The 27907-nt window shown below is 53.6% G+C and overlaps 2 protein-coding genes across 5 annotated transcripts; both read right to left on the reverse strand.

Moving 5' to 3' along the window:
• Positions 1 to 9679: 9679 nt before the first annotated feature.
• SLC29A1 (solute carrier family 29 member 1 (Augustine blood group)) lies at positions 9680 to 19635 on the reverse strand. 4 transcript variants are annotated; one of them, XM_070360649.1, is made up of 14 exons: positions 19512 to 19635; positions 16954 to 17063; positions 15657 to 15739; positions 13711 to 13792; positions 13394 to 13596; positions 13149 to 13288; positions 12790 to 12924; positions 12600 to 12697; positions 12383 to 12461; positions 11861 to 11958; positions 11533 to 11641; positions 11196 to 11281; positions 10618 to 10817; positions 9680 to 10297 (listed from the first exon to the last, which is right to left on the reverse strand). In XM_070360649.1, the coding sequence occupies exons 3-14, from the start codon at positions 15683 to 15685 to the stop codon at positions 10186 to 10188; spliced, it is 1371 nt and encodes a 456-aa protein (XP_070216750.1). In that variant the 5' UTR covers positions 15686 to 15739; positions 16954 to 17063; positions 19512 to 19635; the 3' UTR covers positions 9680 to 10185. The 4 variants fall into 4 exon arrangements, with proteins under 4 accessions (XP_070216750.1, XP_070216749.1, XP_070216752.1 ...); XM_070360648.1 differs by having other exon boundaries at positions 15657 to 15838; XM_070360651.1 differs by lacking the exon at positions 19512 to 19635 and adding an exon at positions 19278 to 19379.
• Positions 19636 to 21580: 1945 nt separating this feature from the next.
• MYMX (myomixer, myoblast fusion factor) lies at positions 21581 to 24565 on the reverse strand. The gene is made up of 3 exons (XM_070360800.1): positions 24505 to 24565; positions 22102 to 24068; positions 21581 to 21845 (listed from the first exon to the last, which is right to left on the reverse strand). Exon 2 carries the CDS (start codon positions 24008 to 24010, stop codon positions 23756 to 23758), a length of 255 nt encoding a protein of 84 aa, XP_070216901.1. The 5' UTR covers positions 24011 to 24068; positions 24505 to 24565; the 3' UTR covers positions 21581 to 21845; positions 22102 to 23755.
• Positions 24566 to 27907: the final 3342 nt, after the last annotated feature.

Below are 27907 nucleotides of genomic sequence, written 5' to 3' on the forward strand. Positions count from 1 at the left end.
GGGGCCCTGGCTGCTCTGTTCCTGATGGAAACCTCAAACCAGGAGCATCACCCCCACCAGTGCACCTGCCCTTCCTATGCACATAAGGGGTTAGTTAATTAAGCACCTGCTCCCTGGTTCACAACAGCATTCACAGTATTTCACAGTCCTGTTTAGAGGTGGGAGTGAGTCTGCACACCTAGAAAGTGGGAGAGGAAGGCTTTAGTGAGTACCCCTGGGTGGGTCAGCTCAGAGCCTTTGCTCCACTAACTCCTGTACCCCCTGCTGCAGAAGTCCAGTAGTGCGGATGCTGTTTCTCAAACTTAAGCCGGAAGCAGAACAAATATCACTCCTGTGGGCCAGTGTGGGGAGCAAAAATTCCTCAGGGGGTTCCTAATGGGAAAATCTCAAGTCTCAACACCAGCACAGAAATTCTAATTTCTCTTTTGGAAGCCTCCCAGGATGACCTTTCCAGCTCACCGACACTCACTAAGCCCCACTTGTAAGCCTTGCCTTACCACATGGAGATGTGGAAACAAGACAAGAAGCCGTCAGCCCACTGGGGGGAGCTGCAGCAGACCAGTTGTGAATCAGAGCAGCTAGAAGCAGGGGAGAAACCTCGGAGTTCCCAGCTCAGCCTGGGGAAGGTGGCTGGCACAGGTCTACCCCTAGTAAAGGGAAAGCATGGGGAAGGCACAGCCCTGACAGAAGGACCAGGAACCCTCAAGGGAGGCAAAGTAAAAGTGAAAGAAAGTGAAGTTGCTCAGTTGTGTCCCACTCTTTGCTACCTCATAGCCCACCAGGCTCCTCTGTCCATGGGATTCTCCAGGCAAGAATAGTGGAGTGGGTTGCCATTTCCTTCGCCAGGGGATCTTCCCAACCCAGGGATCGAACCCAGGTCTCCCGCATTGCAGGCAGACGCTCTACCATCTGAGCCCAGGGCTACCAGGGAAGCCCGGGGAGGCAGAGGTCACTGAAAGTGGCCCGGCAGGCAGGAATCAGGTCACATAGGGTCACAATGCCATGCTAAGTAGTTCTGACCTTAACTTAGGGTCAGGGAAGCCACTGAAGGCTGTTAAAGATGACTTGACCACCCCCCACCCCCATCCCCAGAAGTCTATTCTTAGCAGCTTTTGCAATCCTTGATGTTCCCAAGATACCCTTTATTTCCAACCAGGCCTCAGAGACCCAGCCTCACCTTCTGCTGCCTGGAGGGCCGCCAGATGAAGCAAGGACCGACAAACTGCAGCCCTCAGCCAGTGGTCTTATCACTTGCTTCTGTATGGCCTGTGTATAAGAATGGTTTTTATGTTGTTTAATGGTTGAAAAAAATCAAAGAAAGATAGTATTTTGGCATGTGAAAAGTATGTGTGGACTTTCTTGGTGGTCCAGTGGCTAAGACTCTGCACTCCCAAAGCAGGGGGCCTGGGTTCCACTGATGGTCAGGGAGCTAGATCTCACATGCCACGGCTAAAAGATCCCACATGCTGCACCTAAGACCTGGTGCAGCCAAGTAAAATAAATATTTTTTAAAGTAGATGAAATTTGAATTTGTGTCCATAAAGTTTTACTGAAACACAGCTTTCTTCTCTGCTTACATGTTGGCTTTAGCTTGTTTCACACTGCAATGAGGGAGCTGATAGTTGAGATGGCGACCATATAGCTTGCAAAGTCTAAATATTTACCCTCTCACCTTTTGCAGAAAAGTGCTGCAGACCCCCTATCTAGCTAAAGCGAAGCAGGGTCTTGCAGGGCACACAGATTCAGCCTGGATAGAGGCTCCCTGCTGCTGCTCATTCCGGGACTTCTAGTTAGGAAATGCAAATGGTCGTTCATGGGGGTCAGGGGACCACTGAGGGGAGTTTAGATACAGGGCAATGGATGAATCAAACAACTTCGGGCATCAGGACATCAGAGACTGTATAAGGACGGATACGTAATAGTTTGATCCCTGGGTCGGGAAGATCCCCTGGAGGAGGACACAGACAACCCACTCCAGTATTCTTGCCTGGAGAATCCCGTGGATGGAGGAGCCTGGCGGGCTGCAGTCCATAGGGTCACACAGAGTCAGACATGACTGAAGCAACTTGGCAGGCACACAGCTCTGGATCCTTAACCCCCAGAACAGGCAGCCCCCCAAGTTCAGAGCCTGCCAGGCGTGGTCTATCAGTTTTGGTCTTCCTGGTTTCACGAAGTTTACATCCCTGAATTCCTGAACTGACATCCTCCTGGGCCAATGGATCTGACATTAATGTTGGGACAGAGGAGCAGGTCTGCAGGGCCAACCAGTGTTCCATCTCTTTGCCTCAGTTTCCATGTTCTGCTGGGACATTTCTTGCACAGCATTTGCTCATTTGATTATTATGTTATTTTTTGATGCAGTGGCAAATGGAAATTTGTGTTCATTTTCTGTTTCCTGGAGAGTCTGAAAAGCAATTGATTGTGGTATATCGATCCCACAACTTGGTAAGCTATGTTGCTGCTGTTGCTGCTGCTAAGTCACTTCAGTCGTGTCCGACTCTGTGCAACCCCAGAGACAGCAGCCCACCAGGCTCCCCTGTCCCTGGGATTCTCCAGTCAAGAACACTGGAGTGGGTTGCCATTTCCTTCTCCAACGCATGAAAGTGAAAAGTCAAAGTGAAGTCGCTCAGTCATGTTCGACTCCCAGTGACCCCATGGACTGCAGCCTACCAGGCTCCTCCATCCATGGGATTCGCCAGGCAAGAGTACTGGAGTGGGTTGCCATTGCCCTCTCCTGTAAGCTATGTTACTAATTCTTAATTTGTCCATCAATATTTTGTTGTTTTCTAGTACAACCCTAGCTATCATCTGAAAACAATGGTATTTTGGTTTTTGCCTTTCTAACCCTTGTGTGTTTATTTATTGTTACACTGTACCAGCTAGGACCTGCAGAAAAATGATGTGTGAACAGAGTGGTCCTGGGCATCCCTGTCTCCTTTCTGATCAGAAAAGGAACTCTTCATCATTGAGCATATTTACTGTTTCTGCTCCCCATTTGCGATACATCTTAAACTGAATAAGTATCAGATTTTTTTGCCATCTATTGAAAATATTGTTTTTAAAATTTCCTTTATCTATTGATATTTTTAATTCATTAATAGACTTACTAATGTTGCACTGAGATTATTTTAAGTTTTGTAGAACCCATCTATAAAACTGCCTGCTGTTTCTATTGTTTTGTATATGAAAACATTTTAGGGGCTTCCCTGAAGGTCCAGTGGCTGAGACTCTATGCTCCCAATGAAGGGGGCCCCGGGTTCGATCACTGGTCAGGGAACTAGATCCCCACACGCTGTGCCGCAACTAAGACCTGGTGCAGCCAAATAAAGAAATAATAAATAAGATTAAAATTTTTTTAAAGAAAACATTTTAATTAGAAACTCATTTTTTTTTCATGGTATAAGTGCATTCAAGTTTTCTACTATTTACTCCTTGAGTGAATTTTATTTAATAATTTTTCTGGATGTTTTTTAAAGCTTTAAAGATTATGGCATTCTATTTCCTTGACTAGCTTTTAAATCTCTGTTCTGTCTCAAGTATGTCTCCTTTTCACACCTACAATTGTTTTTTGTGTCTTTTCCTTTTTTATAATTATCAGTTTCACCAGTTCAGTTCAGTTCAGTCGCTCAGTCGTGTCCAACTCTTTGCGACCCCATGAATCGCAGCATGCCAGGCCTCCCAGTCCATCACCAACTCCTGGAGTTCACTCAGACTCACGTCCATCGAGTCAGTGATGCCATCCAGCCATCTCATCCTCTGTCCCCTTCTCCTCCTGCCCCCAATCCCTCCCAGCATCAGAGTCTTTTCCAATGAGTCAACTCTTCGCATGAGATGGCCAAAGTACTGGAGTTTCAGCTTTAGCATCATTCCTTCCAAAGAAATCCCAGGACTGATCTCCTTCAGAATGGACTGGTTGGATCTCCTTGCAGTCCAAGGGACTCTCAAGAGTCTTCTCCAACACCACAGTTCAAAAGCATCAATTCTTCCACGCTCAGCTTTCTTCACAGTCCAACTGTTACATCCAGGAACTTATCTATTTTATTTACATAAATTTTCTGCTTAATTCTTTAAATTTTTTTACTTTATTCCTTTATTTTTAAAATTTCTGCTAAACTTTTTCTCATGACTTCTATTTTCAGAGGGTCGAGTCTGTTGTTCTATTTCTATTTTTTTAACTTCAATACTTAGCATATTAAGTTTCAGCCTTTCCCCTTTTCAGACATAAGGATTTAAGACTATAAGTTTCTTCTCAAGTACTATTTTAGCTATATCCCATAAATTTCAATATATAGTATTTTTAACTCAGTTTAAAGGATTTTGATTACCCTTATGGTACCTTTGTTGATCCACTTAAAAGTGCTTAAAATGGTCAGTTTTATATTATCTTTTCATTTATGTCGACAATATACAATGGTGTGTACAGTGCTGAACTTTTGTATTTGAGACTTCCTTTGTAATCTAGGATGTGGTTAATATTAATAAAGCCTCCATGTGTGCTTGAGAAAAAGTATCTATCACCTAGCTGTTGGGTAAGTCTAAATATGTTAAACCTACTAAATCAAGCCAGCTAATTGTGTTGTTCCAAACAAAACCCCCACTTGGAGACTCCTTGGGACATAGCTTGGAGAAGGGAAAGGCTGAGGTGGGGCGCTCACACAGGGGTGGGCAGAGGCAGGGTGCACACCTTTTCTGAGGTAGGGTAAGAGAAGTGGGGGCTGAGGCACATTGTGCAGGGCCCGGGTTCTATCCCTGGTTGGGGAACTAGATCCTGCATGCTACAACTAGAAAGACCCTACACGCTGCAGCTAAAGATCCTGCTCGCTGCATCGAGACAATCCCGCGTGCTGCAACGAAGACCTGGTGCAGCTGAGTAAATGCATAAAAATAAAAAATGTCAAAGAAAGAAATGGGGATGGGGAGGGAGATGGGAGGGAGCGTCAGGATGGGGAACACATGTACACCCATGGCTGATTCATGTGAATGTACGGCAAAAACCACCACAATGTTGTAATTAGCCTCCAATTGAAATAAATTTTAAAAAGAAAAAGAAATGGGGGCTGAGGGGAGGAGGACCACTCTGGGTTTGAGGGGTCTAGAAGTCTACTTCAGGGTTGTGGGGCATCAAAGAGAGACGTTCAGGAGGCAAAGGCTGATGGCTGAAGTTAGGGGCAAGAACGAAATATCTCAGGAGAGTAGGGTGCGTAAGCCAGAAACTGTGGTCTAAGCCATTCAGGAATTGTAAATGGGGCACATCTTTGGTAACTTTCTCTTTAATATTCAATATCAATGTCTTGAAGGGCATAGTTATATGTGGCCTGGGGGGTGTGGCTGAGTCCTGCCTACCCGCTGTGGTCAGCCCGGCCCCAGCGTGTCTGTCCTCCTCCTGCCATTACACCCACCAGGCAGCCTTTTTTGTCCTCGGCATTGTTCAGTGTTCTGGGTCCCCTCTGACTAAGAAGGGAAAACATAACCCCAAACCGGCTCAGCTCAGAGCAGGTTATAGTCAGGGAAAGGTGCAGGGGGCAGGTGACATCACAAACAACCCTGACCTGCTTAACCGCGCTGCCTGACACCTGTCCTGCCCCAGGCACAAGTCACCGCTCAATGCGCAGGTCTCAACTGCCTGGATTTCTGGGTCATTCACAGGACTCAAGGCTTGCTTGGTCCACCTGCACCAGGTAAGAGACGGGTAGGGCCATGGTAGCGGGCTGAGGAGCTCACCAACAGGAGGGGCTGAGGCAACACATCGGGAAGGACCTTGCTGGTTTCTCCCAGGAAGGATGCCATGGGAATTCGGGATCCTAGGAGGCTTAGAATCCCTGGGATGTCAGAAGATGCCTCTCTGCAATGTTCTGGAGGCAGGGAGGCAGGTGATGGTACCACCCTATCACGTGAGGCTCTGGACCTTTTCCCAAGCCCCTTACTACCTAGAAACGTGTGTGTCCGTGTGTGTGTGTGTGTGTGTGTGTGTGTGTGTGTGTGTGTGATGAGGGCTGAGAGACACAGAGATAGAGAAACAGAGACTTAAACTTACCTGGTGCTTTGAAGTTTACAAAATGTTTTCCCATCCGTTAACCTTTCCAGCCTCGGTTTTATGGACGAAAACAGGCATTGGCCATCGTCAGCCCTCCTTAGGAGTCAATATATGTAAAAGCAGCCGCAGATGAGCGTTATTCATTAACTCCGTGGAGTTTCACAACCGGGAGAGGTAGACTAGCCAAATATTATTACCCCTGCTTTACAGATGAGCGACTGTGAGATGGAAAGCGCTTGGCTCAAGGTCACCCGGACTTAAGGGGTAGTAAAGTCTGCCGCCCCCGCCTCCCCCCACAATTGGCAGGGGCCAGATGCGAAGAAGGGCTGCGCGGATGCAGGCCGCGCTCCCGCGAGGGGGCGCCCGCAGCACGGTGACGTCGCTCCCCCAGCCCCCGCCGCGGGGCGGGGCTGAGAAGGACGCCGGCTCCCCTCGTTCGCGTCCCTGCCTGGCGGTTCTTGGCTGTCGCGCGCGAGGCGGGGACTCGAGTGTTCGTTCGCACTTGGCTGGGGTGAAGGAAATGAAGTCTAGTTTTCGAGGCTTTCCGGGGCTGAAGATGCAAGGGAGGGGCCCGAACAGTGTGGAGGGAGGAGCCGCGGGTCGCTTAGATGGGGGTAGGGAGCCCACCTGGCAGAGGTCGTCCTAATGACTTGGCACCTCTATCTCTAGGGCTCGCATCTCCCGCACCCAGGCTCTCCCGCCGACTCGCTTAATTCCTTTAGCAAGTTCATACACGTCACCCCGTTTAAATAACAAGAATCTGGGCCACAGAGGATGGGTGACACAGACCTCGTCTCTGAATCTGAACCATGTCCCCAACCCGTACAAAGTTCCTGGGAGGGGGGTAGCTGTCCTGAGCAGAAGCCCCTGCTTTTGTGTGGTTCTGCTGACTCATTTAGCATTTGCCCTGCTGTCTGGAGCCAGAACGCCGGCGGGCTCACTGGCAGGGACCACCCGGACCGCCAAGGCTGTGGGGCTCTGATGAGCAGATTCTCCCGAGGGCACCCACGCAGGAAGCCGGGTCAGGTGGAGACGAGCGAGAGGAACCCAGCTGGGACACAGGCTCCTGGTGGGTTGTGGGGTAAAGTGGGTTCTGCTCACCTTCACCCTCCCTACCAGCTGGCCCCAGAAACCAGACGGGCCTCCCTGGAAGCCTGGCTTCCCTCCTTCAGACTGCCACTCTTCCCGTGTGTGTCAAGACGGGTTTCAGGCAAGGCCTGCTGGCCAGAACCCGGCTATCTCTTTAAGGTGACTCTGCACTTCTCTGCTCACATCCATTTTGATTATCAAGAGTTTTACATCCTGAGAATAAATTTCCCAATAATGGGGGTGAGGGAGGGTTTCCTGTCAAGCACCTGCTTCCATCATACTACCCCTCACCCTACTCTTCCCATCTTCACTCCAAAGACTACAAACAGGTATATTCCAATTCATCAGTGATACCTGATGGTTCACTTCTGTTTTTAAGGATGATGGCTAATTTTGCTGGGGCTCTTTAACTTTTCAAATATTTGAAGCCCCAACAATTCACCAAACAAGAGGGAAGTTTCTGTGGGGCTGTGGCGGCCACCTCAGGGAGTACAGCAGCCTCTGCACAGACCACTGCTTGGGGCAGAAATGTCACACGGAAGGAGATGACCAGCACAAACCCAGCCTTTGCCCACCTTATAGGAAGCAAAGTGCAGGGAGGAAAGGCGAGGCCCCAGAGGCCTGCCTCCCGCAGGCAGCATTGCCTGCAGAGCGCCCTCTTGTGGTCAGAAACCGCCACTGCAGTTGGGCAGGCAGGAACCGTTTTCTAACCGCCAGAGCTTTCTAACCACTCTGCTCTCAGAGGAGGACAGTGAGGTCTTGAGTAAAATGAGTGAGATTCACATTTTTTGATAATTGCATTAGAAAAATTTTTTGGAAAAGATATTCTAGTAATCTTCAAACATCAGTTTCAGTCAGGGGACTTCCAGTAGCTAAGACTACATTCCCAATGCAGGGGGCCTGGGTTCAATCCCTGGTCAGGGAACTAGATCCCCCATGATCAAGCACAGCCAGATAAATAAAATTTTTTTTTTTAAGTTCAGAAAGATGTGACTGTAATCTAAAATGTTTGTCCTTCAAGTCACTGTTGGAGTTGAACTGAGTCCTACCACACAGCTGGAGTCTGGCCTGTGAAGACTGTGAGGGGGAACAAGCAGATGCAAGGAAGCGAACATTTCTGAGTATCTCTGGGAGCTTAAGAGTGAAAACGTAGGATGTGGACCTGAACTTGAAAAACATGACTGGCAGCTGGAGTAAGATAAGAGCATAAGCCACAGTTACAAAAGGTGCAGAGGGGGAAGGAACTGGAAATGCGGCTACTGGTGGTAGAGGAAGATCAGGAAATGCCTGGCGTGCTCCAGGAGAGACCAGCCTGTGACTCCATGTTCTTTTCAGATTATTCTGCAGCTGCATGTGTGATGGCCGCAGTAGACCTGGCTGGAGTCCTGAAAGGCCAGGCAAGAGGCAGGAAGGGGCCCAGGGAAGAAGCACAGGGTCCCTGAAGGGCTGTGGTGCTGAGGAGGGAACCCAGCAGGACTGTCCGGTGTGGGTACCATGGGTCTGTCGAGGAGAGGGAGCAGAGAAAGGGTGCGGTTTTCTCTCAGCCTTGTGACCAAAGGGCTCTGCAGGGATGAGTGAAGACTCAGGGCACCCCTTGCTTTTGAAACTGATATGAAAGGAACAGTTTGTTTCCCACCAGCCTCAGATTGTGTCCTGGTTTGACGTGTACTCTGGGGTATATCTGTGGACTCCAGTTCCCCATATGATAATACTTAACTCTCCTGTTAGGACTTCAGAGCTAATCAAAGACCCTTAAAAATGTGCCAACAACCCTTAATGAAGCCTGAAGCCTTCAATTAAATTAAACTGTCAGAAATAAAGCCCTGACACAAGTGGGGGCGTGGGGGAACGGTGGTGGGGGTGGGGGTCAGTGTCAGCTCAGCGCCCAGAGCTCTGGTTTCACTTCCTATCAGGAAGAGCTCTTTCTGAGAAGGGGGACTCCAGTGGTATGGCCCCCTCCACCGAGGCCTCTCTCGTTCCTGAGCCACTGCACACCTCCCTAGGCCAGAGTCTGGGAAGAGAAAGGGGCCCAGCTTCAACAAGGACACACAGGCCCCTTGTTCGCCATGAAGCCTGCCTTGACTTAGGTGTCAGGGCCTAGTGCCAGGCAGGGCAGAACCCTCCGGCTACAGCCTCTTCCTGCTGGTGGGGTGGGGGTGGGGAGGTGGAGCTGGCTGCTTTTAGACAGCTCCCTCCTCAGGCTGTGGGGTGAGGACAGAGTGGAGGGGGTGACTCTGAAGACAAAAGAAAGATGGCGCACTGTCTCCACCCCCAGGCCTCCCGAAAGGAGGAATGAAATGGCAAAAGGAAATAGCCTTTCTCCATCTCAGCCAACAGTCTGGGTGTCCTGGCTCCAGGCCTGTCTCTCTTCTGTGGCCCCAGCAGGAGGCACTGTAGTGCCTCTGAGACTAAAGAGGACCCACCCCATCCCTAATGCCTTGGACCCAGGCCCAGTGCTGGCCAAGGCCCATCTGGGTCATGCTCATCCCCCCAGACTCAGGCTGCCATCCCTCTAGCCTCTCCAGGGCGTGAAGCCATGGCTGGAGGACACAGGGAGCCAGGGAGGAAAAAAAAAAAAGTTTATTTAATCAGCCTTTGAAGGCACCTGGTTTGAGTATAAAAAAGGCAGTAAAATGGCAAATGTACAGGGTTCATGATGGGTAGGAACACGGAGAGGTGGGGGGAGAGGCACACGGGGAGGAGGAGGCTGCGGAAATACCAGACCAGACTTCAGAACAAGCAGTCCTGGCCCCCGGCCACCCTTGGTACAGGCAGACAGACAAGACACACAACTCACTCTCTGAGCCTAGGAACCCCTTCCCGGGCAGGCACTGGTCAGGGCCAAGAGACTGCATCCCCTCCCTTGGCTCTGACCCTCCAGCCCACAGTGTCGCCATGTCCATCCACAGAGGCTCTCTCCTCGGGGCCTGGATGCCGGGCCCAGCACAGGCCATGAGCAAGCAGAAGATGGCTAGACAAGAAAACCTCCAGAGGACCCCTGCCCACCCCCAAAGGGGAAGGCAGGAGCAGGCAGCCGGTGCCATCCTGCCGTCCATCCGCGGTCACACGATTGCCCGGAACAGGAAGGAGAAGACGGCCCCCAGCGCCAGGCCCAGAGACAGAAAGAAGGCCATGATGGCTCCAGCTGTCTCCGCCTCAGCCGGCTTCACTTTCCTAAAGGAGGGAGGGCGAGCCGATTTTAGGACGTCCCTGACGCCAGTCCCCTGCCCAACCCAGAGCATCTCATTTTGCTGGCCCACTTGTCTTCCTCTCCTTCTTGGTGAGGGGATGTGTACTGAGGCTGTCTCTACCTTTCTCTGGGAGCCCCTCCTCCCCTCCCACTACCTGGGGCCCCGAGGGTCAGTGGGCTCCTCTCTTAGCCTGGAAATCCTGAGCTCCGCGATCAGGAGTCTCCTTCCGCCCACTCTCCCTCTGCTGAGGGTCCCCAGCTGGAGCACTAGACCCTGCCTGAGGCCACCATACTCCCCACTCACTTGGGCCCAAAGCACATGCAGAGACTGGCAAGGTAGCCATTGGAGAAGGCGAAGGCAGCCATGAAGATGATGAACCAGGAGTCGTGCTCAAAGACCACCGGCAGGTTGCGGCGGGGCTGGACGTTACACAGCAGCAGCAGGGGCACGAAGGCCAGTCGTGCCAGTACCAGACTCGGCAGCCAGTAGCTGTCCTTCCCAGGCTGCGGGGACCAGGCCATGCCGCAGTCAGGCTGGGCCGCCCCCGGGGCTCCATTCGGAGGCCCTCAGGATCTGAATTGAAACCTCCAAGCCTAGTTACCCTTGTAGGGTACTGATCGGGAGTGGCCATGGTAGATAGAGCCTCTGGCCATGTGCTACAGCGTGACCTGGGTGGTGGTCATCAGGGGTGTGTGTATGTTTATGTGTGTGTAGTCATTAAACTGTACCTCTACAACTTGTACACCTTACTATACATAGATTATGTCTCAGTTTTTAAAAAAAGCATGGTCCCCTTTCCACCATACTTTCTTGGTTCCCTCCCTGGGTGTCTCAGTCTGGACTCCCGTCTCACAGGGGCTTGGTGACCCTCCTTTACTTACCCACATAGTGATGGCTGTGAGGCTCCGGCCCAGCCAGTCAAAGACATTGAAAGTCAAGAAACAGGACACGGGAATGAAGTAGGCCTCTGGAAGACAAAGAGTAGATTAGGAGAGGGTTAGTGGGTCCAAGAAAGGCAGGATCTAGCAACCCTGACTCTCACTGGGACTTTGGTTTCCCAGCTGTGAAACGGAGAAGATGCTTCCAGGCCGAGGAAGGGTGAGTGGGCCAGCAGAGCCTGGCTTCAGAGGCGATAGCCCAGGCTCCCCTCTCCCAGGCTCCTAGCCTTGCTCCCAAGCCCCTGTCCTTCCCCATCCTGGGAACCCGTGGTTTCCTCACTCCAGGCGCTGGTGCCCGCGATGGTGGACTCGACCTCAGCTGTCACAGCAGGAAATATCCCAATGGTGATGGTGAAGACGAAGCAGACGGAGAAAGCCGGGACTAAGATCTGGAGGGAAGGGACCCTGGTCTGTGTCTTCATGGTGCTTGTTTAAAGAATCAAGATTCCCCAATACACACATATGCCCACACACATACATGCAGGAAAGTCCAGGAAAGTGACCAGTCTCCAGTCAGAAAGGGAGGGGACGGGCATGGGGTGGGAAAGGATCAGAAAAAAAGGGAAGAAAGGGAGGGGTAGAAGGCAGGATGCCCCAGCCCCACATACACTTTTGAGGATAGCGCGGACAGAGTGGCTTTCCTTGGCGGGCTGAGAGCTGGGGGCCGAGAATCTGGTCTCCTCTTGGCCTGCTTTTGATTCCTCTCCTGGGGGGTGACAGGTGGTGAGAGAGTCTTCAAGATGTAGGAGAAACAGAGCAACAGGAAATGACACAATCCCCAAAAGGGCTGGGGTCAGCTGAGGGTGGACACCCCACTAAACCAGTGCACAGCTCCACCCAAGACTTAGCCCAGATGGCCTCCAACCCCCACTGCCCAAGTCCTCTGGGTCAGGACCGCTCCCAGGAGTCTCAGGTCAGGTCACGCCCTGCCCAGAAATCCATAATTGCTTCCCAGTTGCATTCAAGGCCTCCCAGGATCTCCCCCAGCTTCTCTAGCCCAGCCCTCGATTACTGGTGTTACCCCCCCATCCCTCTGGCATCACTGCAGGAGGCTCATTCTTGCCCCCAGCTCATGCTGCCCCTCTGCTGAGCAGCCACCCTCCACCCCAGCTTCCTCAGGTTCTTCGGACCTTTACTAATGAGGTCCAGCTTGGTCTCCTGCTCCCCGGGCCCTTCGAGCTTGAGCTGCCGGTAATAGCGGTAGAATTCCTATCAAGGGAAGGAAGGTGGATTCAGAAGCAGAATCTCCAGAGCTTCTCCCTCCCACAGGTTTCGTCCCCTTGGTCTGGAGCCCTGGACCCCCTCTCTCCCTGCCAAGAACTCCAAACCTGGGGTTCGAGTGCTCACCAGCCGTGGCAGGCCCAGATAACAGATGATGGTCAAAATGATAACTCCACAGGCTGTGATAAAATAGCCGAAGGCACTTTCCGACAGCTCGGAGCCACCTGGGGCGGAGGGTGTCAGTGATCAGAGGCCGGCCCCGTCCCCTCCTCCCCGCAACCACCAGGGCGACAGGCAGACAGATGGCAGGACTTACTGGCGATGGCGCAGATCATGGCCACGGAGGCGAAGAAGCCTGCCAGGCCCTGGCCACTCATGATGGGGGCCGTGTAGCTGGCGGGCAGGAGGCCGGCCAGGCCAAACAGACTGCCCTGCAGGATGGCGCCGAAAGCTGTGCAACAGGGTGGACAGCAGACGGGAGAGGGTAGCCGGGTGGGTCATGGGGTCTTGGCAATTCCTGCTTGACTCCCAGTAAGTCCTGACGCTGAGCAGCCCTTTTCTTCCCACTCCTAACCCTGCTCAGGCTCTTGAATCCTCACCACCCAGAGGGAGGAAAAGATTCCTCTCTGACCAACCGTGGGACTTCTGCCCAGGTCCCCACCGAGCCCCGCTTACAGTTAATGAGCATGATCTTGAGCATGGTGATGACGAAGAAGGATAGCGCGTGTAGGGGCACCTTCACCAGGATGGCAGTGATCAGGAACACCAACAGGATGGCTACCAGGCTGCCCAGGATCCGCACAGACTGGGGGATCCTGTCGGAGAGGAGGCGGTGGCAGAGATGGGTGGTGAAGCTGGGGGCCCAGCCCAGGGAGGGCAGGAGGCACTGAGGGGGTCAGGGTGGGGGCCTGGGGGCTCACCTCTGATGCAGGAAGGAGTTGAGGCAGGTGAAGATCAGCAGGGGCACCATGGCACATAAGGTCATGACGTTGTTGAAGATGGTGCTGAGATGAGTCCGCTCTGGCGAGGGTGCCAGGGGGCTGGCCGAGGCCTGGATGTCCTTGCTTACTTCAGCAGGGCCCAAGGACATATTCTGGGACATGTCCAGGCGGTTTGTGAAATACTGTGAGGGTTGCAGAGAGGAGTGCTGGCACCTTTCGCCCTGTGCCTGCAAGCGCGTACCCAGGCCCTAAATGCCCCACGGATGAGCCCCTGGGAGCCCATTCCCACATCTCACCTTAGTGGCTGTCATGAAGAAATTCCAGGGCAGCAGCGTCCCCAGACCCAGTATGAAGAAGATAAGCCAGACGGCTTTGTACCTGGGGATGGGGGAGGAAAGTGGGGCCACGTGACCCACCATCCCACCTTCCTTCCCAAATCAAACCTGGGGCAGCCCCACCCCCTTCCATCTCTCCAGCTGTCCCAGGGCACAAAACATACAGAGGAGGAGGTGGCCTGGGATGGGGAGAGGGCACAGATGAGTCCCAAGAGGGAGAGGGACCAGGGACAAAGGACCGAAGGGCATGGCCAGAAGGATCTTGGCTCTCAGTCCCAAAGACTCGGGGGACTCTGCAGGCTTGGGGACCGATGTGACCCACACATCCGCAGGTGGTTTTGGAAATCTTGCTAAAGGCTGGGGGGTGGGGGGGTGGGCGGGTGAGTGAGAAAGCAAAACACAAGTCTTCTACCCCCGCTGGGCAGGCTGGAAGTGATTACACTGTCTGGGCAGGGCTGTGTGGCTTTCCAAAGAGGAATCTGAGGTCAGGAAACTCCCAGACCATTCTGGATCTAGGAGGACAGGGATGCGGGTGTCTTGGGACAGCTGAGAAGCGAGGGAGCTGTTTTTTCCTGGCCCAGACAGAACCAGCTTTGTAGGCTGCACCACATAGGAGGCCGGGAGGGATGGGCCATGAAACGTCATCTTGGCTCCAGACTGTAAATAAGAGCCTCCCAGCTTGGGTCAGGACACTCACTTGCCCCAAGCCCTACACCTCGGGGCCTGTCTGGGATGGGACAGCTTCTCCCAGGCAGCCCTGTGGTCCCCAAATGTGTCTGCCATACTTTCCCCACTGTCCACACTGCTGTCTTCACAGAGCTGGCAGGGACAAGCCCAGGGCAATGAGGAGACTGGTCAGGCCAGACAGCGGGGCCTGGCCCCACAGGGTGGGGGCCTGGGTGGCAGGTCTGAGTCCTGATAACTGCAGCCCCCTCCCACCTCCCTCCTATAGTCCCCACCCTGAGGAAGAGAGGTGAGGCCTGGATTCAGAGGCCCGAATAAAGGAGCAACTCTCAGCCAAGGTCCCACAGGATAGGGACCCAGTGTGGGGCCACTGGAGAAGGCAGAGGGGTTCACAGAGGACTGCCACCAGAACGGGGGTGCTAGGATGGGGTGGCAGGCAGCCTGGGAACGGCGGACACCAGGAGGGATCCAACCAAACAACCCCTAGGGCCTGTACTTACTATGTCTCCTTAAATTCCCTCCCATACAAATAAACCTCACCTCTGCTTCACAAGTGGGAGGCGGTCCCAGAGAGAGAAAGCTAAGTGCCTAAGATCCCACCGCCAGAAGTGGTCTTCGGCACAGAGGGCTGGGATGAGCAGGGGATGGGGCTGTGGGACTGCAATGGAAAGATGTTTTGGGCACCAGGCACGGCTTCATCAACTTTCTTGGGGTCTAGACTCCTGGAAGAACTTGAATCCAGCTACGGTCTCTTCCCCCAGAACACACACGCATGGCCACAGCTGTGGGTCTAACTGGAGGGAAGTCCTAGGCTCCGGAGGTGGGGAAGTGAGAGGGAGGTCAGAGCGAGGACCAGGGCGGGCCAAAGTCATCTGAGGTCGAGGCCAGCTCCGTCGGCTGGCCAGCCTGGGAATGAGGGGTGCTGCCAAATGTCTCCCCACGGTGCTGGCCGGAGGAGCCGGAAGCTGCCGAAGAGCAACACTGGGAACTCTGACAGGCCAGGGAGGGACCGCCGCCACCGCCTTGAGCCTCCCTGGAGACACTGCTCTCAGCACCCAGCCACGACAAGCAGGACCCCTGATGCAAACGTGACTCGTAGCTACCTGACTGGAAGGCTCGTCGTCAGTGGCAATCCCAAATTCCAAAGGATACAGCACCCAGTCCCCCCTGAAGACCCATTCCCACTCCCCTGGATCCGCAGCCCAGGTCTCCCTCCCTGGTACCTGTCCTGAGGCTGGTGACTGGTTGTCATGGTGACGGCGGTCTTGGTTATGCCTGGCTGACAGCTTCCTCCCTCCGGTGCTTGCTGGGGGCAGAAGCAGTGTGAGGCCCTGTCGTGGCCCTGCTTCCCTACAGGCCTCTTCAGACACTTGGTGGGGGTGGGCAGGCAGGTGGGTGAAGAGGGCTGGGCAGACAGAGTGGGCAGGCTGTAGGGTCCCGAAGGCCCCGCTCCTGCCCCTGCCTCTCAAGGCTGCTCCTTTTGACCCCCTTGGGCCGGTCCTGCTGAGCCCCCCTGCCTGCTCAGACGCTACCTGGCTCCCGGCCTGGCTTGGCCACTGCCTCCGCTATTTTTATCCAGCAGCCGAGGCTGTCTGTGAGCAGGGAAACAGGGGCGGGTAGAGAGCAGGCAAGGAGGAGGAGGAGGAAGTATGGCTGAGAGGGAGGGGAAAAAACAGGCAAAGGCATGAGGGGGGTCATGAGAGGATAAGAGGGGTCAGGGACAGTGACAACGATGGAAGTGGGGAAAGAGGAGGGAAACAGTAAAGAGATAAGGGAGAAGAGGGAGGGCGGGAGGAGGACGCAAAACAAACAGATCTGCTGCAGCAGCAGCAGCCTCAGGCGTGATGACCAGGCCAGCCAGAGAGGCCGGCCTGCCCGCCTGCCTCCCTCCCAGGGCAGCCTCCCTCCCTGGGGCTCTCCCTCTGATCTCTCTGGGCTTTCCCGAGGAGCCCTTGGGCTCATGGCTAGCGCGGGCTCTGGAGAGCCTGTCCCCCCTGCAGGCACCCTAGATGCCAGCCTCTCTGTGGGTGGCACCTTAACCATCCTTTCCAGCCAATGCTCAGGGGCTTCCTGGTTCCTGGCCCATTTTCCAGGAAAACACTTTAGGATGCGCTTGGGGACACAGCCGCTTCCTTGACCCCTGGGGACATCCCATCTCCCCCTCCCCACCCCCACTGGGTTTCTCTCTGACTCATTCCCAGGCCCCTGGCTTCTTCCCCTTTCTGAGAGCAAAGTTGGAGGCAAGATGGAGGGATGGGAGCGCGGGCCTGCCCAGTCCCCAGCCTCCTCACTTCGTACCCCTTCCCTGCTCCCCGCTCAGGAGGGGTGGGGGGTGGGGGGGCAGGGGGAGCGTGGCCCCCTGGAACTAGGAGAGGAACCAGCTTTCCCTTGGATGGCATGGAAAGCCAGGCAGGGGTGGGCGGGCCTGTCCCCACGTGCCAGCTCTGGTGCGAGCTCTGGAGCCAGCTCTGCCGTTCTGGGTGAGGACTGGCTTCCTTGCCCACCTAGACCAGCACTCACCAGATGCCCAGACTTGCCAGCAGAAGGGTCGGGGCAGAGGGGGCCCAGGCAGTCTGTGGGAGGTGGTCCTAGCTCAGAGGCAGGCGGCAGGTCTTGTCCATGGGCTCCTTCTGAATAAGGGTCCAGAGTGAAAATTGCAGCAGCGGGCGTATTGGGAGAGAACCCCCCAGGTCCTGCCGGGGGACGCAGCACCTCCATTCTGAGAAGCCTTCTCAACTATCACAGCCAGGGAGATAAAACCCAGCCCTCACCTCCCACCAGCGTCTCAGCAGGGGAGCTGAGGGGGTGGGTCAACTCCCAGGTGCAGCCAGTACTCCAGCCCCAGCCTGAGATGGACAGCCCTGGGGACTCTGAGAAAGGACCTGGACAGGCCTTTCTGCTCCTCCCCAAAATTCCTCTCCACCCCTCCCTGCGTCAACTCCAGCCTCTCCAAAGGCCTTCCTCCCCTCCTCCCCCAACCACACCTGGACGATGATAGCACAGGGAGGGCAGAGGCAGACCCAGACACCCCAGAAGGAGGCAGACGGCTTCTTTCACTCTTCCTTCCTTTCCGCAGATATTTACCTAGGACCCCTGCATGCCAGCCAGGCAATGTTCTAGGCACTTGGGAGACTGGTGAACGACAGTTTTTACATTTTCTAGAAGGATGGGGGTGGGGGCGGTGAGAGGGCTCTACTCTGCGAGGTGGGCAGAGGAGGTGAGAGACTCATGTTTTCTATTAGGTAGAAGGAAGGAAACCCCAGCTTCTCACTTCGGCCAACCCTGTTCTCTACCCACAGGCAAGATTCCAGGCAGTAAAGAGCAGGTACAGTTTCAACACAGGTGGAGACTGGGGTGGCGGACAGAGTATCTCCTCTTTCTCAGAAAATCTGTTTTAGGCTGAGGAGTATTCCTTTCTGCCCTCTGGCCCTCCTCTTCACCGCCCCCACCCCCGTCAGCTACACCCCTACTCTCTGCTGTCCCCAACCCCAGCCCTGAGCACAACTCAACTCCAGGGGCAGCCCACTCCTGCCCACATCCTGATGATCAGTCACCCCTTTGGCTTTTGTCTGCCTTGGCCCAATCAGGGATTTGATACCAGTTCAGAACATCTGGTTTCCCTCCAGCCATGCCCTGGCCTGCCCAGATGGGGCCCTGATAGCAGCCACCAAACTGGGCACCTCCCTGGCCCCCTGGCCCCCAACACCTCTCACCCACGCCAGCTTCTAGAGACATCTCTGTGGTAGCATCAAATTCACCACTTCCATGGATCCCATATGGGGCAGCCACCACCTGCAGATACCCTCTCTGGCCCTTGGCTGCCTTCACAACCACCATAAAATCATATAGATTGTCTCCATTGAACAGATGAGGACAGCTGAAGTTCAGAATGGTTGAATCATTTGCCTAAGGCAACAGAGCTAGTAATCGAGTGAGTCGGAATTCAAAACTCAATGTGAAGTTTACTCTAGGCTCCTTCAGGAGAAGGGAGTGAGGTTTAAAGGCAGCTTCCCAGCCAGCCTCTTATACTGAGAGGTGGAGTAACTCTACTCCAACTAAGGGGTTAAAAAATAAGGTGGGGGTCAGGTCATCTCCAGTCTGACTTGTGTCGGGTGTAAGACGCTCCCCCACCCCATTACACACACATCCTGGCAAAGAGAGCTCACACAGACAGAAAAGCAAGGCAAGAGGATCTGGAGTTGACCGTGACCGAGAGGAATGGGCAAAGGAGTGGCCCGAACAGGGGTGAGGGGCAGGGGTGGGAGCAGCCTTCATCCGCCACAGCTCTCCCCTGGGAAGAAAACCTGGGATGTCCTTTTAGGTGAAGCAAAGGTGTTCTCTCTGGGAATAAACGAGGACGCGTCCAGGAAAGGAGGGAGGGAGGCCAGGTACAAGGGTTCGGCCAATAAGAGGCCGGGTGTTAAAGAGGCAGCGCCTCCACCTCTATTCCGCGTGCTCTCCTGGCCATTCCCCGCACCCAGCGCAGTTAACGGTGCGACCACTCCCGGTACCAACGACAAGATTGATCGAGATTAACCTTCAACTCGCCTGCCCCTTGGGGAGGTCAGCTCGGCGACAGGCAGTTTCAGGCCTGGTAGCCAAGTCTTCCCCGCCTGCTGGGGTCCAGGTCCCCGCACAGTAACCCTACGCCCGGCCCCGGCGCGCCACGTGCCACGCGGCTCCGCACGGGGGCCCCACCCAGCATCCCCCAGTCTCGGCGGCGCAGCTGCCAGGCCCAGCCTCCCTGCCCGAGTGGCAGCAGGCAAAAGCGGCGCGCCTTCCGCCCCGGCGACCCCCGGGCCCCCGCGCCGTTTCCCGATCCCCTCCCACCTCCCGGGCAGCACCTGCTGGGAAGGAGTCCTCCCGCGTGGAGGTCTGCGCGCTCTCCCGGGCAGCTTCCCGCGCCCGCGCGAGCACATTCAAACCCGCCCTCCGCTTGCCCCGCCCCGGCGCGCCCCCGCCCACGTCCGCTCCCCCGCGCTCGCCGCGGCCCCGCCCCCTCCCCGCCCCCGCCCCCTCCCCGCCCCCCGCACGTCAGCCCAGAGCCACGAGGAACCCCCAAACCCGAGACCCCGTACCTGACTGGTCCACACTTTGTACTATTTCTATAGACTGGCCTTCTGGGGGCCCTGCCCCGCCAAACGCTGCCCCATCACGGAGTGTATCCCTGGTCTCCTCGCTGGGGTTACACAAACTCCTACACGGCCGTCTCGGGACTCTCCCAGCGACAATCCTGCTCAGGCAGATCCGGAGCCCCCCACCCCCACCACCGCCCGGTCCAAACACCGTCTCAAATGTTCCGTTATGGCTCGGGAAGCTGCCTCCTACATACACCACTCTCACACCGCACCTTTTTCCTTCCGGCGCCCCCTTCCCTTTTCAGTGCCACTTTCTTCGTTTGGAACTATCCTCTCAGTCCCCATGCCGGGGCATCCCTCTGACCGAATCAGTATGATGTGTGACCAGGGTTTTCCCACCTCTAACACTTACAGATCTGCTCACACTTTAGAGAGATATGTGTGTAGGGGGTGGAGGAGAATGTTGGGGGTGGGGTGGCAGCCCTACTGTAGCCCTCTCATGATTCACCCTTTCTAAATCCAGAACTTTGGAAAAGCTAAGGCATTTCTGGGAACGGGAAAAGCCTTACATCCTGAGTGAATCCTGTAATCTTGATACTCAGGGAGGGAAGCCTTGCTGAGCCCCACATCCTCCCAATCTGAGGAGGAAGGGGGTGGGCACGCTGAGGGATGATTGGTCCTTCTTGTACCTGCAAGGAAGGAGGAAGGATTCCCTCCTTTTTGGTTGGTCAGTAAATCTGGGGGGACAGGGGAATCACTGCTCCTGCAGCAGCCTTCAGTACAGGGGGACAATCGAAAGGCTAGAGAGATGCTGAGGACAGAAAATCCAGTCCAGTCCCACTCCCTGAACCCAATTACCCAAGGGGCCTTTACCCTGGAGAAAGTCACAGACACTAATTAACAATTAGCAGTACTAACATCATAGGGATAAGGGAGAGTCACACTCTCTCTCCAGTGAACAGACTGGGCTTTGAGGCAAAGGGTAATTTTTCTTCTTAGGACTGATCGGTGGATTCAACCCAAGATACTCGGAACAGCTGTTGCCAGCCTACTGGCTCAGGGACCCACAGAGACATGACACACAATCATCCCCTGGCCTTAACCAACAGAGGGCAGGAAGAGGGGTATGAGTAGTGTTTTTCTAGGCACTGCCCCACAGCTTGAGGGCAGCTTTATGTCTGGGTCTCCCCCACTGCATTCCTACCCTGTGTTTGTCCAGCCTCTCTCTACCTCTCCGGGCCCTTCTCTCCCCTTTTTCTTGGCCCCTGTCTCTCTCCGCATCCTCATTTCCTGTCTCTGAGCCTGTGGGGGTGGCAGGCTTTAGTGGCCAAATGGATCCGGCATCAATAGCCAGGCTGGTGGCCAGTGGCTGCAGTTGTGTGCAAAGGGGGCTGTAAGCGGAAAGAGATTAGGAGGAAGTGGTGAGGGTCCCAGACCAGACAGGGGAAGGCTGGTTCTCCTCCCCACCCCCGCTGAAGCCTAGCCTGCTAGTAGATGTCAACAGGCAGGGCTGTTATTGCTGGACAGAAGCCTGTCTGGCACTCTCCTTGCCTGGGCCCCCAGCCAGCACCCACACCCCTCCAGCACCACCTCTCTATGCAGGGATGGTTGCTGAGGGCCAGGGCCCTCTTCTGGACAACCTCGGAGCCCAATTCACAGTGGCCTGTGCCCACCAGGCCAGTGCTTGTCATTCGCTGCCCAATCTTTTGGGTCCCTCAGGTCCTGGGTACAGGAGTAGGGTGTGAAGCACTGATCCAGCTGCACCCCCACCCCCACCCGATCCCGCACCTCTGTGAGGCTGTGACCTGTGACTCCCTCCTCCCCGTTCCAGGCCCCAAGGGTGCCTCATCACCTCACACACACAGTCCTATATCTTCCTAGCCCTGCCTCCATCTGTGTTTGCTGTGTGTTTGCTTGGCTCTGCACTTTGTCGCCAATGTGTCTCATGACTGTATGTTCTCAGTTGTGTTTGTGAGTCTATCTCCATGGCCTTGTGGCAGGGCTGGGGCCAGAGAGAGGCCAAAGAGGCAACTTGTCTGAGATGCAATATTTAAGGGGGAGCCCAAATATTCCAGAATCCGGATAATGTTTTAATACAATATTTTTTTTTAAAAAATCAAAGTGAATGCAAGAAACAAAAATCCATGACGAACAAAATATCAGCTAAGATGAAGACAGAATCAAGCCCTTTCAGTAAGATACCTCAAGTCCCTCACCTTCCTTACTGGGTGTGTAAGGGAGTCAGGGTTCAAGAAGACTGAACTTGGTTTTCCAGCTTCATATCTCAAACATCTGCCTCATCCTTTGCTCCGAATTCTCTGACCCTGGACACATCTGCAAGTGATTAGGGGAGGGCAGTTATCTCACCACGACCTGAAAAGTCCGGGGAAATGATCTCCGCCAGAAACCGCAGATGCGAACTCCGTTGATTTCCAACCCCCCACCCCCGCACCACGATAGCCCTGCCCACTCCGTTCTCCGCCCCGCCCCGCCCCGCCCGCCGGGGAAATAGCAGGCCCCGCCCCTCACCGCTGCCCCGCCCCCCTCGCCGCTGCCCGCCTCTGCTGCCCGCCTTTGCTGTCCCGCGCACCTGCTGGGACTTCCCAGGGGGCCTCCGGTGTCGGGGATCGGGAACGGAAGTTCCCGGGCCAGTTGGCCCCTGGTTCCCGTTTGGTCTCCTCCATGCGGGACTGGTGTCGTCGCCATGGCCGGAAACTGCAGACCACTCCGGGTCTGACCCGTCTGTGCCACCGGGCGGGGAAGGGGCTGCAACGCACTACCCCGGCGTCCGCCCCGCGCACGGTTGCAGACTCCCAAGAGAGGAACTCTCCGGGAGGCCAGCGGGAGAAGCCTGGAGCGGGCTGAATAAATAAGGCGCCCGGGGCCTTGGAAGGGACCAGGGGTTCGAATCCCCTTCATCCCGCTCCTCCCCCAGGCCACCTTTCTGAGTGGGCGGCGGGGGGTGGGGGGTGCGAGCACGTGCACTGGCTTTTGATGACCCCTGGAGGAAGCAGATGGTGTCCGGGTGTAGGGAAGCGGGGCCTGGCGGAAAGCCCCGCGGGGCCGGCTTGGGGGCCCACAGCTCTGATCTGGAGTCTTCCCCCCAGGCCAGCCTTCTAATGGGGTGTGCAGACAGGATGAGGGTCCTGCAAGGGGCTTGTCGCCTGTGGTCCTCACTTTACCGCCTTGAGCCGGAAGCCCAGGGCTGGGTGGAGGCGGATAGGAGGGGGGAATGTTGCAGGAGAATAGTAAGCAAAGTATCTGGAGGCAGGTTTGCAAAATGCCTCTGACAATTCTTGTTTGAGATCCCCGAGGGGCCTCCCACTGGAGAAGAGAAATGAAGAGGTGAATTCCTCAGATTACCCTGTGCCCCCTAGATCCCATCCTGGGCAGAGTACCCCTCAGGGGTATGCATCTCTAGTCCGCTTCTGAGGGGGAGCGGGTTGCTGCCCACAGGGTCCCTCCGAAAACAAATCTCCCTCTTCCCACACCACTAGCTAAGAAGAGTGTTCACACTCTCCGGAGGACATTAACCTCCTTACCCTGAGCTCCCAGCAAGACCCAAGACTGCTGACTCCCAGTGTGAGACATTCAAGTTAGAAAGAGAAACAGCTTCCAGGGCATTGGGACTGAGAGGGACAATGACAGAGGTAGCAAAAGGAAGGCTTGAGGTGTTCCCCCACCCGTCTCTGGACAGTTTCGACTGTCCTGCAGTGCAGGAGTGTGACAGGACTGTCAAAGGCATCCTAAGAATTAAAGGCAACAAATATTTATTGAGCCCCTATTGCATACTGGGCTTTGGGGGCAGGACTAACTCCCTAGTAGGGAACCAAGTTCTTATTATTTGGGAAATCTCAAACCAGAGACAGTCTGGATTAGCCGAATTGTCCATTGTCCCAGGGTTAAGCATTGTCCCTCAAGGACCTCCTCTCTCCATTTGCCTGGGGGTGTGAGTAGTGGAGGAGTGTCAGTACCCCTCCCACCAGAGGCCAGAGGTGATTAGAGCAGGTCTTGGGAAGAATGCTGGGAGGGAGGGACGGTGATCTGTTTTCTGGAAACAGAGCATCCCTCCAATCCTTTCTGCTGGGAGGTGGGGGGCATGTCCTAGCTGGACCCCTCTCATGCTCAGTCCCCCACCACGTCTTCTGCCCACTGGGCAGGCTGCAGTCAGTGATGGAGCCAGGACTGTCTTACTCCGAAATAAAGCATTTCAGGGGACACAGCTGCTACCAGGATTCATGGGCTCATTTTTGGGAGGCTAGCCTCTCCCTCCTCTCCAGGCGGGCCACTCTGGAAGCCTCCCCGGCGTCCGGTGGGCGTCTCTGACTGAGGACGAACAACAGACAGCCCAGCAAAGCCTCTCGCAAATCCTGGGAGCCCAGGCGGCGGGCCAGCCGGCGCAGCAGGGGCAGGAGGTGCTGGCGGGCCAGGCGGGCAGCGGGCAGCAGCAGGCGGGCCAACAGCGTGCGGAGAAGCAGCGGAAGCAGAGGAGCGGGCATGGCTGGCAACTTGCAAGGCGATCCAGACTCCAGGCTCTCCTTTCTGCTCCCTTCTCACCTGGCAAAGACACAAGGAGGTGGGCAGGAGTAGACTCCTGCTTCAGTTTACACCCGCCAGCCCCCAGATCTCAGTTCATGGGTCGTTTTAGCTTTCTGGAAGCCCTTTCTCTGGGAAGGATGGCTGGGGCCGGAGGATTCTCATCACAGCACGGATGGAGATGGAGTCAAGGCAAGAGTGAAGCCCGCGCTGGGACCTCCAGCTTGCCATTCCCAGCCTCTGGGGCTCCTACTGTCCCTGGAATCCTCCCTTCCGTCAGTCACCCTCTCCTGCACACCCTCAGTCACCTGGCATTCCCTAACCCCTCTCCCTCAATCCAGCAGGAATTCTTTCCTAGACGATTCTAAGTTCTCTTTTCAGGGACCTTGATCCAACCAGACCTGACACTTCCTACCCTCCCAGTTCCCCACCCCCACCCATGGGCAGCAGCTCTCACCAGTCAGAACTGCTGCTCTGCATCAACGTCTGGCTGAATTTGCCTATAGGGGCCACATCTTCACTGAACACTACACAGGGCTGCCCCACCCAGCTCAGCCCCACCCAGAACAGCTTAGGGAGAGACAGCTGTGTTCTGGTATCTGATAAGTGAAGGGAGGGGTCAGCTGGGCTGGAAGAAGAGATGCAGTAATTTCTCCTACCGGATGCAGACCTCAGAGTCTAAACCCAGACTGCACTTTCTAATGGTGTGATCTGAGGCACAGTGATTCTTCTAGGTTCCAGGCTCCTTATCTGTTACCTCAATAATTGGGAGGAATAACTGGAATGGGACAATGTATGAGACCCACCGACCCAAACCTCAGAAGTAGTAAGGCTGCAACCCACACACCGGGCATGCTCAGAGCAGCCCAGACAGAGAATAGGATGGGGGCAGGCATTGTGGGCTGTCTCCTGGGGAGTGGAGAAGTAGGGTCAGAGTCCATATCATAGCTGGACACAGCTGGGTGGAACTCCCACTCAGGGATGGGAAGAGGCATACCCATGTCAGGACCCTCTCCACATTTTTCTCTGGAAGATTAAATGGAGTTCCATGAGATAGCCAGGTAGAGACGGTCCAGATTTGTTTTATTCTGTTTTTAAATACCTCATACTGACGTGCACATTGCTATATTTGAAATAGATAGCCAACAACCACCCGCTGTATAGCACAGGAAACTCTGCTCAATGCTCCATAATAACCTATATGGGAAAAAATTTGAAAAAGAATTTTTTTGTATATGTATATGTATATATATATTTAGGTATACACTTTGCTGTACAACCAAAACTAGACAATATTCTTAATCAACTATACTCCAATATAAAATAAAAAAATTTTTAAATAGTACATAAGATAAATACCTCATTCTTCTACTTCCTAAAATTGGTATAATTTCTGCCTTGATGGACTCAGATGCGATAATGGCCATGAAAGTATTTTGTAGAATAAGGACATGGGAATATGATCATTTATCAACCTGTCACCACCCACCTTTAGCATCACCATGATCTCCACGTCTCCACCATCAACAACCTTGAAGAAAGAAAACTTTCAGTTTTGTCAATAAGGTCTATCCTCCTTCTACCCAGAGGAAGCAGGGAGTGGGGGACAGCTAGAGTACAGATGTATAAATGTGGTCTTCCTTTCCTTCCTGTCCCTTCCTGTCCATTCCAGAGGAGTTGTGCTGGTCAGTGTCTTCCCTGGACTACGGTTGGGACATGTATTGAGTACGTGTGTGTGTCATGCCTGTGAGTTCATTTTGTTGTTTTTCAGTCACTCAGTTGTATCTGACTCTTTGTGACCCTATGGACTGCAGCACACCAGGCTTCCCTGTCCTTCACCATCTCCTGGAGTTTGCTCAAACTCATGTCCATTGAGTTGGTGATGCCATCCAACCATCTCATCTTCTGTTGCCCCTTTCTCCTCCACCCTCAACTTTTTCCCATTATCAGGGTCTTTTCCACTGAGTTGGCTTTTCACATTACATGGCCAAGGTATTAGAGCTTCAGCATCAGTCCTTCCAATGAATATTCAGGATTGATTTCCTTTAGGATTGATTGGTTTGATCTTACTGTCCAAGGGACTCTCAAGAGATTTCTCCAGCACCACAGTTCAAAGGCATCAATTCTTCAGTGCTCAGCCTTTTTTATTGTCCTGCTCTCATATGTTTTGCCAAGAAAATGCACTGGTCATAACAAACACCCTCTTCCAACAACACAAGAGAAGACTCTATACATGGACATCACCGGATGGTCAACACCGAAATCAGATTGATTATATTCTTTGCAGCCAAAGATGGAGAAGCTCTATACAGTCAGCAAAAACAAGACCAGGAGCTGACTGTGGCTCAGACCATGAACTCCTTATTGCCAAATTCAGACTTAAATTGAAGAAAGTAGGGAAAACCACTAGACCATTCAGGTATGACCTAAATCAAATCCCTTATGATTACACAGTGGAAGTGAGAAATAGATTTAAGGACCTAGATCTGATAGATAGAGTGCCTGATGAACTATGGAATGAGGTTCGAGACATTGTACAGGAGACAGGGATCAAGACCATCCCCATGGAAAAGAAATGCAAAAAAGCAAAATGGCTGTCTGGGGAGGCCTTACAAATAGCTGTGAAAAGAAGAGAAGTGAAAAGCAAAGGAGAAAAGGAAAGATATAAACATCTGAATGCAGAGTTCCAAAGAATAGCAAGAAGAGATAAGAAAGTCTTCTTCAGTGATCAATGCAAAGAAATAGAGGAAAACAACAGAATGGGAAAGACTAGGGATCTCTTCAAGAAAATCAGAGATACCAAAGGAACATTTCATGCAAAGATGGGCTCGATAAAGGACAGAAATGGTATGGACCTAACAGAAGCAGAAGATATTAAGAAGAGATGGCAAGAATACACAGAAGAACTGTACAAAAAAGATCTTCACAACCCAGATAATCACGATGGTGTGATCACTGACCTAGAGCCAGACATCCTGGAATGTGAAGGCAAGTGGGCCTTAGAAAGCATCACTACGGACAAAGCTAGTGGAGGTGATGGAATTCCAGTTGAGCTATTCCAAATCCTGAAAGATGATGCTGTGAAAGAGCTGCACTCAATATGCCAGCAAATTTGGAAAAGTCAGCAGTGGCCACAGGACTGGAAAAGGTCAGTTTTCATTCCAATCCCAAAGAAAGGCAGTGTCAAAGAATGCTCAAACTACCGCACAATTGCACTCATCTCACATGCTAGTAAAGTAATGCTCAAAATTCTCCAAGCCAGGCTTCAGCAATATGTGAACCGTGAATTTCCTGATGTTCAAGCTGGTTTTAGAAAAGGCAGAGGAACCAGAGATCAAATTGCCAACATCTGCTGGATCATGGAAAAAGCAAGAGAGTTCCAGAAAAGCATCTATTTCTGCTTTATTGACTATGCCAAAGCCTTTGACTGTGTGGATCACAATGAACTGTGGAAAATTCTGAAAGAGATGGGAATACCAGACCACCTGATCTACCTCTTGAGAAACCTATATACAGGTCAGGAAGCAACAGTTAGAACTGGACATGGAATAACAGACTGGTTCCAAATAGGAAAAGGAGTACGTCAAGGCTGTATATTGTCACCCTGTTTATTTAACTTATATGCAGAGTACATCATGAGAAACGCTGGACTGGAAGAAACACAAGTTGGAATCAAGATTGCCAGGAGAAATATCAATAACCTCAGATATGCAGATGACACCACCCTTATGGCAGAAAGTGAAGAGGAACTCAAAAGCCTCTTGATGAAAGTGAAAGTGGAGAGTGAAAAAGTTGGCTTAAAGCTCAACATTCAGAAAATGAAGATCATGGCATCCGGTCCCATCACTTTATGGGAAATA

Source organism: Bos mutus, chromosome 23 (genome assembly GCF_027580195.1).
Source record: "Bos mutus isolate GX-2022 chromosome 23, NWIPB_WYAK_1.1, whole genome shotgun sequence".
NCBI lineage: Eukaryota > Metazoa > Chordata > Mammalia > Artiodactyla > Bovidae > Bos > Bos mutus.

Bases quoted from the DNA above. Each gene is read 5' to 3' on its own strand.
- MYMX (XM_070360800.1), bottom strand. From the start codon at position 24,010: ATGCCCGCTCCTCTGCTTCCGCTGCTTCTCCGCACGCTGTTGGCCCGC.
- SLC29A1 (XM_070360649.1), bottom strand. From the start codon at position 15,685: ATGACAACCAGTCACCAGCCTCAGGACAG. The intron at 12,462-12,599 runs GTGAGCACTCGA...TTCCCTTGATAG, and splicing joins ATCTGGGCCTGCCACGGCTG to GAATTCTACCGCTATTACCG. The intron at 11,959-12,382 runs GTCCGAAGAACC...GTCACCCCCCAG, and splicing joins GCTGGACCTCATTAGTAAAG to GAGAGGAATCAAAAGCAGGC.